Below are 15,447 nucleotides of genomic sequence, written 5' to 3' on the forward strand. Positions count from 1 at the left end.
CGTATACATTTTAAATTATTACATTTATTTCAATTTTTTAAAAATTTTTTTTCATAGTTTTTTAAAATTACTTTTTAAAATATATTTTTTTTTATATGAATTAAGCTAAACTATATTCATTAAAAAGTTCAGTTTTTATTTATATATATTTAATTATTTTTTTTTTTTTGCCATCGTATATTTCCATCAAATGTTTTCGTATACATTGTTTACTTGTTATAGTCTTTCATTGCATATTATTTAATAATTTTTTATTTTTCATAAAATGTAAATATGTAAATATTCTTCTAGTGGCTTCACCATAATTACAGAATTATATACAAAATTAAAATTATGACGTTTACATAGAAATAACAAATTAAACAATAAAAACCTATAGCGAATTTATGTAGGAAAAATAATATTTAAGTCTTAAGCATAAAATATTTTGCTTATTTATTTTATATAATACACATATTCAGGAATAAACTTTTGTTGTTTTTTTTTCTTACATATTTTGTATAATTTATTGTACATACTCTCTACATTTATAATATTTCGTTTATATATTGAATATATTTTAAACTAATTAGCACATTTTACTACAGTTCTTAAGTACCTGGAAAGGTGTATTGCATTCTCCACCACGAAAGGTGAAATGCAATTGCTATTCAACTTTCATTATTACATTAACAGTGCTTAATAAACTGTTCACTTTGTTTGCTTTCTTTACTTTAATCATTTCTAAACTGTTTTACATTAGCTAAGTTCTGACTCTATTTCAATTTTATACCATTTTTACACACGCACCTAATAATCGTGGTGATTATTGTTTCCTGAAAATCCATAATCCGAAAAGCTTTCAAAGCTTTTCAACAAATTTCAGTAGACCGAATTATGATGTTCGTAATTATTGTGTGCGGCGGCATGGTGTAAATATGAGGGTAAGCTTGTTGCATTTAGTTCTGAAGCTCGCCGCCTTAGCGCTGCTATGCTATGTCCACGCCAAACATCTTCTTCGGCGGCTACGCTACCGCCATCTGATGGCGATTGCATAGACTGATGACAGTGCGGTATTAAATGATGTGAATTTGTGCCATTTCCATTTGCATTATTTGCACCTTCGTGATGTTGTTGCTGTTGCTGTGGTGGTTGCTGTTGATGGTGAGTTTGTTGTTGGTGATTTTGTTGGTGGGTTTGTTGCTGTTGTTGTGCTGCTTGTTGTTGCTAGAAGGTAAAAGAAATGTGTTGAATAATAAAATTTTATATGGAGAAATCATATTAAATTTCTAATTTAAGCATTTTTAAATGAAAATTTGAATACATATAAATAAAAATTTAATATTTATGAATGGAAATTTGAAAAATTTAAATATGTATAAATCAAATTTTTATATATATAATAATTATTTAAATACATACAGTCAAACTTCTATAACTGGAGACTTTCAGTTAAAGAATTTTGTAATTGTATGCAATTTGCTCTCTAAACCCTGTTGCACTCTATTTAGTTTCAGTAATGGAAAATTCGAGTTATAAAATTTCGAGTTATGGAAGTTTGACTGTATCAACAAATATTTAAATATATTTAAACCAAAATTTAAATACATATAAATACAAAATTAAATATATACAAATAAAAATTTGTAAGGAAAAAGAAAAATCTCATGACATTTATATATCTGACAAAATGTTTAACATAACTCCCAAAGACCTGTTATGAAATTCTCTGAGAGCAACATATATGCTTTCAATACAAAAATTTAATACAAGACCTAAACGACAAGACGTATACTTGCACGTTATATGAATTTTTCTTTAAGCATAGGTCTATTATACATCAAGAGTCGATAATCAGTCCATTTAATTTCTAAAACCGGCATGGATGTAACAACACACACCTGCAAAACATAATACCCTTGCATCCCAGTAGAAAACGGATCGATCCGTCATCGAAGACGTCTTCAAGACATGGATACATACATGAAGACCGATCGATCCAAATGTATGACGGTCTTCGAAGACATTTTCATACAAATTAGCCAAATGTCTTCAATGAATTTTTGTGTACATGTCTCGAAGACCGTCTCGAAGACCATGTCTTGCATAACGGACGCATTCGACAGAAAGTTGTGCGCTCTTAGTGCAGTGCTCATATAATTTTTTCACCCTTTTTTTTATTTCTACTCTTTTATTGCACTCTTTAAATTTTAAATGAATTTCAACTTTCTCTTTAAGTAAGTAGAAAGAAATTGTTGTATTTTGTACTTTTATTTATTTTATATAATAATTTCTTACATTACCTTCAAAATTAAAAGTTTTAAAAGTAAATTATAAAATTTATTATAAATTATTATAAATTTTATTAAGATATTAAAAATAAACTAGTAAAAACTAGTAAACATAGTGAAAATTAATTTAAATAATTAACTTAATATAACTTAACATATCTAAAATTAACTAAAACTAATATAAAATAATTTATAGCATTTCGCTATCATCAATTGTTGAAGTTTTATATGTTTTCAAAAGCGTTGAAAAGGATTTTGGTACAATTAAACCTTCTGATCTTAAGAGTTCTAAAATATCATTACCACAGCGCCTGTTAATCCTGTGTTTTTTAAATATAACAGCTAATTTTTCACAAGTGTTTTTAGTTTTTTTATTTTCAACATCCTTTGTTTCGTTTCTTAAACAACTTTCACTGGAATATCAATATATTTTCCAGGAACTAAGTCACTATTTAATTTCATTTAATTTCTTTTTTTAATATTTAGTAGTTTAATGATTTTGTTTCTTTATTCATTTTGATTTTTTTAATATTTATTTCACAAATGTTTATTTACTACACTTCAAAATTATTGCGTCACTTCATTTATAAAACATAGCGTCATCTGAGGCAAAATTCAAGTACGTTGCTATGAACACTAAAAATGAGAGAAAAAGCAAAGAAAGAGTATTTACATTCATGTTTTGAGCAATTGTTTTGCAAATTTGTTTGAAAATGCGGACGCGGTATCAAAGACCGTCTTGAAGACAATGTCTTCGAAGACCACTTTTTCTACTGGGATATATTCCACAAAGCAAACTAAACAATTGTAAATAAACATAAAAAATATTTATATATGTATATGTAAATATTTATATGTAAAACCCCAGTTATTAATGCCCAATGATTGGCAGATACCACATTATTCAAATCTCTCTGATAAATTTTAAGTTTAGAAGAAAGTATAGGTGTCTTTGCTTAATATCGATAAATTCATTCGAAAAGCAATTTAAAAAGAATTGTCACATTTTTGACCAGATGTCGAGAATATTTGGTTGTCATTACAGTAGTAACTATAACTAATTACAACTATATATTATTTCAATAATGATAGCGAACGTGGCACAAGGACTTTTTTAAATGAAAAATAAGAAATAGTATGGTGTGTTGCAAAGAACTCTGCAGAGCCCAACGATGAGATCTACAAAAATGGGCTTGCGGCTTGTCCATAACTTCGGAGCACTATCTTTAAAATGTCCCTTCAGGAATACCTATCGTTTACAGGTTATCCAATTTTAGGTTCTATATAAAGTATTTTAATTATAAATGACAGATATTTAAAAAATTACTATGAGAACAATTGTAATGTTAACTATATATTACTAACAGTATGGATTTTTAAGACATTGGAAAAAAAAATTAGCTAATAAGTTTTGAATTAGAAATGATCCGAGTATCTAAGTTTTTCGATTATGTATCTGTCCTTTCGTTGGAGGACAGAATATTGTGTGGCGAGATAGTCAGCCATTTTGTTGTCTTGTATTCTTCACATCCCTTACATCCCAGGAGTGGATTTCATTTGCTTAGCTACATTTTTGAAATTTCTATCTACTGTTGCCAGCGATTGTAACTTAGTTGTGTCTTAGGCATTACGTTTGATGAAATCAAGTTGAAGTATATCCCAGACTTTGTGTTTTTGATACATGTATTAGCTTGAAGCTAGCTATAATCTGTCTAGTGATATCATACGAAATAATTATTGGATTTCACTGACAGCTACTGCTTTTTGCTTGAACACAACTCAAGAAGAAACCCTTCTTTGGTTTGTAGTTTATATAAACTTTCGGTCCGAAGATTTTTTTTTTTTTTTTTTTTTTGGAAATCCATTTATTTATTACAATCTGTCAGGAATGAATGACAATAAGTAATATATATAAATTTAAATCGTAATAATGGTTATTACGATATAAAAAGAAAGGCACGTATGGACTATGCCCAGTGACATATCCATATATATTTAAAATAAAAGGGTATTGTCTACATATACATATTTAAAATGTCTCGCGATGTTTTTCTTCTCAGCCTTGTAAAGGTATTGGAAGGGGACATCAGTTGAGTAACCAGAGGGTTTGGGTGCATATATAAGCGTTGAGCGTAATTCTTTAAAATACTTGCTATTTCTTCCTTGATTGTTCGAACATGTAATTGTTTATGTAGCTGTTCATTCGTTATATACCAAGGTGCGTTTGTGATCATTCGAAGTGTTTTAGATTGGAAGCGCTGTATAATTGCCAGGTTTGAGTCTGCTGCTGTACCCCATAATTGGGCCCCATAACTCCATATAGGTTTAAGTACAGATTTGTATATAAGCAGCTTATTGTCGAGTGACAGTTTGGAATTTCGGCTGAGGAACCAAAATAAGTTTCGTAATTTAAGACCCAAGGCTTTACGCTTTTTGAATATGTGCGATTTCCAGGTTAGCTTACTATCCAGATGTATGCCCAAGTATTTTGTTTCTACAGCTTGTGGTAATTGAGTATTGTTAATTAAGACCGGCGGGCACGTAGAACGTTTTGTAGTGAATGTTACCTGGACAGATTTTGATTCATTCGGTTTAATACGCCAGTTTATCATCCAGAGAGCAACATTATCAAGGCAGGTTTGAAGTTTGGTGGAAGCACGGATTGGGTCACTGTCAACTGATAAAATAGCTGTGTCGTCTGCAAATGTACCGATAACACTCTCATCGGTAAGGGGAAGATCCGCAGTAAATAAAAGATAAAGCATTGGTCCCATTATGCTACCTTGAGGTACTCCTGCTTCTATATCATGAAGTACTGTAGTTTCATTTCCATGCTTAATGAAAAAGTGCCTAGCCGAGAGGTATGATTTTATAAATATGAAAAAATTTAGAGGTAGATACAGTTTTAGTTTGAACAGGAGGCCCTCATGCCATACTCGATCAAAAGCTTGTGAAATATCTATAAATGCCGCAGTGCAATATTTTTTACCATCTATCGCACTATGGATATGTCTGACAAGTCTATGAATTTGTTCTATTGTGCTATGTTTTTGGCGAAAGCCGAATTGATGGTCAGGTATGAGTCTGTTTTGTATCCTGTTTCTAAAGCGCCGGAGTAAGGCGCTTTAGAAACAGGATTTCCATAACTTTTGACAGGATCGGAAGTAGACTTATTGGCCGATATGATTTGACGTCTTCTGGGCTTTTCCCTGGTTTCGGTATCATAGAGATTTGTGCTATCTTCCACTGTGGCGGAATAAACCCCCTTATTATCACAGCGTTAAATAGATGAGTGAGAAATACAAATCCTTTTGGTTGGAGCTGCTGCAAGGCCATGCCTGTGATTAAATCGTATCCTGGAGCTTTTTTTACTTTTAACTTTGTTATTACATCTCTAACTTCATTAATAGTATATCTTTTAATTGGAAGTTCCAATTGATAAGGCTCTTGTAGAAAATTAATCCTTTGATTCATGACATTAGGCATATTTTGGTTATCATTTGATTTAAAGACCTGGTCCAAATGTAACGCAAATGTTTCTGCTTTTTCAATATCGCTTTTTGCCCATGAGTTGTCGATTTTGCGTATAGGTGGTTGATAGACAATCGGTCTGTTGTTCTTTTTTATGGCTTTCCAAAGGGAATATTTTGTATCACATGAAGCACTTAGGTTTTGAAGATAGCAGCAGTAAAAGTACTATTATTTAATTGCTTAATTTGATATCAATTTCTCTAAACAATTTAATTAAGTCAATTAATTTATATATTTCAAAATATTTTATATTTTCATAATGCTTTTAAAAAGCGTTTTAGTGCTACTCTAATGCATGAGCGATGGATACCAAAAATAGCAATAGCAACATAATCTCTTCTTTAAGATTAACCTTTTGTTTACTTATATTAATTCAGTAAATTAAAATTTGTGGTTGAAAAAATTCAACAAGGCTAAAACTATTTTAATCCTAAACCATAGAATGTACTGAAGAAAATATCCTATCAGTTTATTTGTCAAATAAAATAATATTTACAAAGGACACATGTTTGATACAAGTATATAATATGTTTTCTCATACTTTTTTAATAAGTTTTTCATAAAGCTATATCTATTTGTTTTGTTTTGAAATGTGATTTGTATTATCTTATAACGGATCATCTATTCGTTGTGTTGATAGCACTGTTTTAGTAAAATATGTTAAATAGAACTGTCACATAAGACATAGTTTGTTTGGTTCCAAAAACGGTCGGGTCTATGTCCCCGAGCCACAAATCGAAGACGACCAAGTGCCGTTCAACATCCCACAAAGAGATCACACAAGCAGATCCCAGCGGGTTACCACAACAACAACATAGTTTGTTTAATTTAAGGTTTGCCATCTTACAATGTCCATCGTATAGCATACGCTAAACGTACTAAAGTAGGAAAACTTATAGAAATAGTGGCGATTTTTGGCATCAGATTTTATTCAGTGGTAATGCTCAATTTTCCCTTTGGGTATATATTAACGAATAAAATTTAGTATAGAGGTTTAGAAACTAATATTAGTTTTTATTAAAATAAAATGGTTACTTCCGTCATAATTGACATTAAATTACAACTTATATTAACGAATAAAATTGATATTTTTGGGGAAGTGAAAATTCACAAGTAACTATCGATAGATATATGGTGTAGCAACTGTGATAGATATTATCAATTCTGATTGCTCTATAGACTTAAGTATCAATGATTTCTTGGTAAACTTTTATTAATAGTGCCAAATAACAGCATCAAGTCAGAATCATATCTGCTAAACAACGAATCATATTGATATTTACTCATGGTTTCAAATACTGACGAAAGTTGTTTGTGTAATTTCTTAGTGCTTGTCAATGAGTTTTGCTTTGTACATTGCTTAACAGAGTTCTATACTACTTGTCTACACATATTGATTGCAAAAATTAAATAATTTATACATAATTATTGTAATTATTTACAATAATTAAATAATAATTTAAATTAAATTCTTACCATTTGATCGCTATTTAGTTCACTTTGACTAGGTTGATTGGAGAGCGGTGGCGTTACGGATGAGCATGAGTTTATATTTGGCGGTGTGGTTGCTGTGGGTGATCCACCAGCTCCACAACCAACACCACCTACCGTGTGTTGATACATCATAGAATCACCTAAACCAAAAAAAAAGAAAAAAGAAAAAAGAGAAAAAAAATTATTCTTTAGTACAAAAATTTTTAATATTTGCTCGCTTGTCCAGAAAGACGACACGAAATTTCAATAAAAAATTATAACAATAAATTTAACGTGAACTTGTCTCCAAAATAACAATTAGCACATCTGCACGAAAACAAACAGTCGACGTTTTTGTCGAAAATAAGTTGCAGATACAAATAAAGATACAGATACAGATATAGATACAGCTACAGATACATAAGCCGACTGAAAACAATTCCTTGATACTGTTTCAGATTTTTCTTCGGCGGGCATGAAGCAGGGATGTTAATTGCTATCACAAACACTAAATGGTGTTGCTACCATTTTCTTCTTGTCATTTGTATTTCAAAAAAAAAAAAAAATAAAAAAATAAATAAATTTGAAATTTAAATCGTGTTTAATAAATTCTCAAAAAATCGTTGACGAAAATTTCTAAAAGTGCAAAGTTGTCATTTGGTTTTATCTTTTATTTTTTTTGTTGAATTTTATTTTTTATTAATTGTTATCATTTTTATATTGTCGTAATTTTTTTATAGTAAAATTCCATAAAATGTGGTCATGTGATTAAAATAAAATTAACAATAAAATCAGTAGCAAAATAGCCATGATTTTTTTTTATGATTTCACAAAGGAAGCTAAAACTTAAAAACATATTAAGTAAAAATATATAATTAAAAAAAAAAAATAAAAAAAATGAAGTAAATTAGTAGACATACCCAAAGCATTAAGTCCATAATGTTGATAACTGCCAGCACCCATTGCAGAACCTATATTAATACCAGAATTTAGACCACTATTCAAAGTAGATGAAAGCGGCGAAGATTGATTTAGTTGACCGAAACCTTATAAGAAAAATTAGTTTTTGATAGTAAAGTAAGATCTTGAGATATTGTTAGTTAGAAAGATGAAGAGATGAATGATATTAATTAGAGATTAATAATGAAATTATATTAATTGCATATATAATATGAAAAAAGAGTACATTTCTAGTTAGATTTAATGAAAATTAATAGGAAAATTTTATAAAAAAATTTAAATTTTAAGTTTGAATTAAAATAAAAATATGTATTTCATATAATAGTATCTATAGAATGTCTAATTCTAGGTTATATATAAATTAATGATCAAACAGAATAGTGTAGAACCAAGAAAAATCAATAGAACCAAACAAAAAGCTGTAGAATCAAGAAAAGTCAATATGGCTAAATAAAAAATCGGTAAAGTAATCTCAGCATCGAGAGATATTCATTTAAAAATACCGGCCATGAAATTTTTCAATTCTTAATCATTAGAAAAAAAAATATTTTTGTCAACCAATACATGATAAAAATGATTATGATGATGTTTTTCTGTCCTGTTAGGCGAAGCATAAACCCACTGCTATATATAAAAATCTGATAGCTAGATGTAGTTAGAAGCATTTAGTGTTAATTTATAACGGTACATTATTTTGTAACTAGAGTTCTATGCCTATGTCTCAAATCTGGACAGATGCTTTGGTTCCACCAGATTCGACCACCAGACTAACATAATGTTGTTGACAAGATTTCCATATCCCAGGTATGACATTAGATTATGATAAAGACAGTAGGTGGATTAAATCAGCAAAAAACAATATACCTATAATATATATATATATGCATGAAAACTAATAACAATAAGTGGAGAAGCCATTGGGCTATATAATATATAGTATGGGCTATATACTGGTTGTTACTCTTTATTTGTCTTTTCTTGTTGAGTTTTCATGCTAGAGTTATATACTTTTAATCTTTTATGGAGCTGACTAACTATCTCGTCATTATTAACGTACCAAAACGTACTATGTACTAGAGTACTAGAGTTGCCTTTAAATGGCTTGTGTAGTTTATGTGAACATAATCAATGTATGGATGTATAAGATCCAACCTAGATATCTTAAGAAGGATATCACATCATTATAAAATGTATGAGAAAATGTTGCTCAAAATACCTGACACTACCAATATTTCTAAGAGTATGCTAAATCTGATATCAGGTCTCTTTTCGAATTTAAATTCTTTAAAATTAATTTAAATTTTACGATTTGCGAGCTTTAAATTTACGAGTTGAAACCTACAGTTTGGTATTGGATATGCTCTGATGTCACCAAATATATGAGGTTTGTCATGATAAAAATTATGACGTGGCTTGTAATAGTATTATTCCAAATTTCGCTAATATAAAATAGAACGGGTTTGATGTTTGTATTGAATAGGCGTAGGTTAATATCAGTCATACTGCATAAAAGATCTTCCCGGTCGCAGTGCATTCACAGCCTATCCCTAATAATAATTAGATCAGTCGTTGAACTTTATAACTTTAAGTTCAATAAAAGCATTTTTAGACTTGTTCATACCGGAAGTGACTTGTTACTCTGCTTTTACTTTATTTGCTATTATGCTTCCATGAACAAATTCCAAAGTTTTTGATTAAATGAAAACGAGAAGACCGGCCTCATAAGTGTTTCTCGTGTTCTTCAATTTTATTCTACCGATATCTATGGCAACTTGTAGGTTATTTATATACAAAGATTTTAGCTTATTCTAGAAGCAAAGTACCCCATATCCATTGATTATGATGTCACTCATTCTCTAATTATTGCAACTTTTAGTACAGATCCGATGAAGGATCTTAAAGCGATAAATCTTTATTTTTAACTACTTTCCAATTTTTTTTCCCAATTTTAATCTTAATAGTCTCTATTAATAGAATTCTCAATAGAACTATTAAACTCTTAATAGTTTATAAACAGTGTCTTTAGGGTACTTTTGACGCAAACAACTTCATATCCTCTGTTCATGATCTTACTCATTTCTATATTATTTTCTAATCAAGTTTCTAAGAAGTTTACGTTCTGCGAATTTTTAATACTCTATTGGCTAACATCATTAATATAATCCAAATCTCTTTGATGGGTAAATAGCGTTAATTGGATATTATTTTGGTCAGCTTATGATAATTTTATTATATCATTTATTATATCATTTTATTATATCATTTAATAAACAGAAGACGTATCCAAATATGCTATAATAAAATAGCATTGTATACATCCGATATGCCAATAAATGATGCGGAATGTTGTCGAGCATATTTGACACGATATTCATTCGAAGTTGTCTAGTTTTTTGATCCGTCAAAAGCTATGTTCCTCTTTTTAAAACTATCAACTCTATTTTAAAATAGTGATAGTTACAATTCTTAAAAAGCGAAACTAATTAAAAAATTCAAATAAAATTCCAAAATTTGATGCCGTCATATTCAAAGGAAACTCTCTCAATGTTGATCTCACCTTTATATTTTTTAATAATTGATTTTTAATAATAAAAGTAATTAGAATTACTAATTCAAAGCATTTAATTTTATAACAGTTAATATTTATTTACGATAGTTTTACTTATTATTTACTCACATATAACTATGTATTTAAACAAACTACACATATTCCTACTTTATGATTACAACCCCCTACTGTTATTGTTAGTAATTTTGAAGCTCACAAATTATTAATTCTTAATTTACCTGCAGTCATTGGATTCACACCGACACCCCAACGATCACCTCCAAACATTCCACTACCACAAAGGCCTTCACCCATTGCAATATTTGTGATATTTGCACCAAAAGGTGGTAATCCATGAGAGGGTAAGAGAGCGCCTGGTGTACGGAAAACGTTGGTGGTCTTCTTGCGCTTCTTCCATTTTGCGCGTCGATTTTGGAACCAAACCTAGAAAGAAAAAATTATAAAAACGTTATTTATATAATCATAGAATAGAAAGTAGTTAAAAATTTCCGGCTAACACTTATTAATACATGATACTTGAGAAGTAATGGTCTTGAGGAGGAACTGAAATAATCCGTAGTTTTTCGAAGACTTTTGCTGGATCTTTAGAATATATGTATGTTTGTCGGCTGCAATAGACACATGTTTCTTGATAAAAAAGTGGTTCATGTTTATCTAGTGATGGAAAACTGACTAGACTGAATTTTGTACTCCAACTCAGAGTTTCTTAACGGTTGGTCAGTGCTATTCGCAACATTCTTCTGTGAAATATTGTAGTTCTGTCTTTAACTATAATATGTAAATTCTTCAAAGAGGGCAAAATATTGCCTTAAGAAAACTGGTTAACGCCCCATGGTACGTACGAGGACCGGATATTCACAAAGATCTGAGAGTCGATTCAGTCGAAAAATACATTAAAGATGCTCTGAAACTGTTCAATATAATTGACAGTCACAATAATCCAACTCTCAGCATCCTAAAAATACAGCGAAATTTGATAAACACAGGCAGATACAAAAACATCAGATCCATCATATTATAAAGCCCCGTACTCAGTTATTCTTAGTGTGACTTAAAACTGACCACAGATAAAATAGAGTAAAGGTGCTGATTCACCAACTCAGACATCTGAATATCAATAATGTAGTAGGGAAATAATGATACCGGTTCTGGTAAAATAGTTGAAACATTTATTCGGTCGAAATATGTGAGAACACTGTTTTATTTGGGAACGCCAATATACATTTTTTTACTGCATATAGAACTATTAATTAATAATTTTTAAATTTTTTTTAAAATTAAAAATTAAAAATTAATATATTAATATTAAAATTATTAAAATATAATTTATATACTACTATTTTTGCTTTAAACATAATAATTATTAAGAGTTATTAATTAGAGCAGGACTGTCCAGACCAGATATGATCGTGGACCTATACAAATCACTAAATATGTTGGGGGGTCGCAGAAACTCTTACAGACGTTCATAATTTTGCCGGAGAAAAATAAAAATACGATAATAATGTTAAATATAGTTTCATTAATTCTTCAATAAATTATCTTTTATAATTCTATTAACATTATTAGTGTATTTGAATTTATTTATTTGGGATACCATATAAATAAAATTATGCGACATTACTAAAATCTAACAAAGAAACATTTTTCTTTTTTTTCTTAATTGTGGTAGATTAGAAACATGAAGCGAGACGCATTAACATTAGCCGCAGGTCGCATGAGGCCCGGGGGCCGGTCTTTGGACCGCTCTGAAGAAGAGAATTAACTTATACTAATCTTTAAAAATATTAAATTTAGTTTGTAATAATTTCACAAATTCATCTCATATTTAATTAAAACTTTAAAATTGCCTTAAATCGATTTTAAGTTATATTTTCAAGAATTACAAGTTTATTTATTTAAATAATAATCAATTTTAATTAATTTTTTTAATTGAAAACAACTTATAATATTTTCTAAATCTATTTCATTTTAATTAAAATTATGTCATTATGCAGACGAAGTACAATAAAAAACTATATATAATAGACATCAATATAACATTATCCTAACCAAATGAACTTAATTACTCAAATTTAATAACAAATTAAATTTATTTTGTTTTCCTTTCATTTATTGGTCATTATGAAAGTTCAAAGATATTAATCTTTATCATTATTACCTCAAGTATAAATTCCGTTGTGCAACATTGCAATGCAGAATGCAAATTCGAACTCAAACCCCACAAATCCATGCGAACTCTGAGTTGCCAATGAGTTGGAAATGTACTTGAAGTCTACACAATGTAGTACAAGTTTCGATAACACAAAGCTAATCAAGATCAATTACCGGAACAACAAGAACATGTACTCCAGCGAAACATCTTCGTACATGGATTTATGCATTGTATGTGGAACTATGCGCCGGACACTCACACTCACACTCACACTGACACTCGTACGCTGTACCAGAACATAACAAGTGGCTACAGCAATGTCCACTCATACAACATCCATACCCGCTCCTATCAAAATCCTTTGCTAGTGTATTGTCTTATCATTTTCAATATGTAGCGGAAAGGGTTTAAATCATTTGAAAGGAAGTTTCTATATGAAAACAATATGTAGGTAGGTAGGTTGATGTGCGTGTGTATGTTGGTATTCAGTCGTTGCCATCTGAAGGAATTTTGACGTTTACATAACACAAGTTAGAATTTTAATAAGAAGTTGAAAGAGGATACGAATGATGATTGATAAAGCCATCGGTCGACAAGGATTGATGAAATATGAATATGAATGGAAATGTGTGTCCAATATTACATTTAGAATTTATGCAAAAAAAATTTAATCAACTATTGGAATTTTAATTAAATGGTTGATAGTGCTTATTAGAAGTATTACCAGAAAAATAAAATTCCCGTAATCTTCGCTAACAAAATTTTGCAATGTGTATTTATTGCTTTAAGTTAAATGTGATAATTATTACAATAATATTGTTTGTATGAACTATTTATATTTAAATTTTATATATAAAATTTTATATATAAATTTTAAGCACAAACCCTGTGTAAACTCTACAAGGATCTGATGTTAAAACACACTTTAAAAAATCTTCAAAAATGTGTCTCTATCATAAATATAAAGCTTCAACTGCTTACTGCAAAATATATATAGTGGTACAACCCTATGTTTTTGAGCAGGTTCCTTTTTACTCATACGAAATACGTGCCCCGCCTATAGTATAGTTTACAGTAGTAGCTTACAGGTATAATTAGCTAATATATAGAAGTTTATTATAAATTTTAAGATAGTATTACATAACTTGGAACTTGATAATGAACTTTCGAAATTTGAAGAATCTTGATAAACCAGGTTAGGCCGCTTGAGAATATCGTAATCTACATCAGCTAAATATAACTGATATGTATATCATATAATCACATTCTTTAAGTCGCCTGCTCGATGTGACTGTAATGTTTTTATACAACACATTTGAATTCTGCAATATTGTCATTTCTTTCTAGGTATACTAGAATCGATGACGATACTACGATTTGTATAAATTAAATCGGTTTATCAACTCTGCTGTCATAGCCATACTTTAAGCCTATAAATAGTTATCTTAGTGGATTTTTAAAGTCTTTACATAAGTGTAAAGATTCTATGTCACTGACATGCTTTAGATAAATTCACAAAATAATGATAATGATATTTTTTACGTTATTATTGATAAATGTAAAGCGATCTGCTTTTGCTGATTAGAGAGTGCTCATAATATGTTACTATTGTATCTTTTTAATTAATATGCAGTGTAATATCTTCTTTCTTATATAAGCGGTATACCTATGATGTCTTGACGTTAGTATTCTGTCAATTTTTTATGACTCTATACATACCAATCAAGTTCCTGGATTGCTTGGTGTAATAAATTTATAACTTTGTAGTGCATATATTCTAGACATCTACCTGAAAGTAAAGGCCTAGTAATACATTGATTAAGGTAGTTAACGAGCATTTATAAGAAATAGACATCACCTTCCAGTTGGTGATAGCAAAATTATGTCAAAAAATACACAAACTTTAAGTAAGTGAGACGGTATGACGAATTCACAACACTAGCCGTAAAATTATTGCGATATATATTCAAGAATGGAGAAAGAAAAGAAGAAGCTATAAGGAATTCACACTATCAATTGTAGAACAAAAGCAAAAAATATTCAATAAATGGGAACCTATTACATATCAGGTATTGACCCCACAAGAACTGTTCTCCCATAAAAGACGAAGAATATTCACAATAATTTTGTTTATGTCATCAATAAATTTAATCTCATCCGTATATTCTCACTATTTCAATAAAGTTAAGACCATCTGTATTTTTGATAGTAATATTATAAATAAGGACAGAAAATATTTATAAATAATTAAATTTATTTTACAAATATTCAAGAAAAAAAGCAGCAAAAAAAGTTCATTAAATTCAAATTAAAATATGTCATCACCATAACAACAATTATTTCATCCTTTACAAACCTTATATATTATATTCGTCTTTTAAAATTAAACTCAAAAAATAATAATTAAATTTGCATTAAATGATATTTCAAAAAATTATTCTTTTTATTTGTTTTTTATTTTTAAACGCAATAATAACTTATAGATTCTG

General features: G+C 29.3%; 1 protein-coding gene across 1 annotated transcript in view; it reads right to left on the reverse strand.

Moving 5' to 3' along the window:
* Positions 1–522: 522 nt before the first annotated feature.
* LOC119674828 (homeobox protein orthopedia) overlaps positions 523–15,447 on the reverse strand; it is a 44,677-nt gene continuing 29,752 nt past the window's right edge. The window contains exons 2-5 of the mRNA XM_038085984.1: positions 11,022–11,226; positions 8,195–8,320; positions 7,278–7,435; positions 523–1,206 (exon numbers count right to left, since the gene is read on the reverse strand). Coding sequence (XP_037941912.1) covers positions 862–1,206; positions 7,278–7,435; positions 8,195–8,320; positions 11,022–11,226 — 834 coding nt within the window. The 3' untranslated portion in view covers positions 523–861. The remainder of the gene's footprint in view (positions 1,207–7,277; positions 7,436–8,194; positions 8,321–11,021; positions 11,227–15,447) is intronic.

This window comes from Teleopsis dalmanni, chromosome 2 (assembly GCF_002237135.1).
Source record: "Teleopsis dalmanni isolate 2A chromosome 2, ASM223713v2, whole genome shotgun sequence".
Lineage (NCBI taxonomy): Eukaryota > Metazoa > Arthropoda > Insecta > Diptera > Diopsidae > Teleopsis > Teleopsis dalmanni.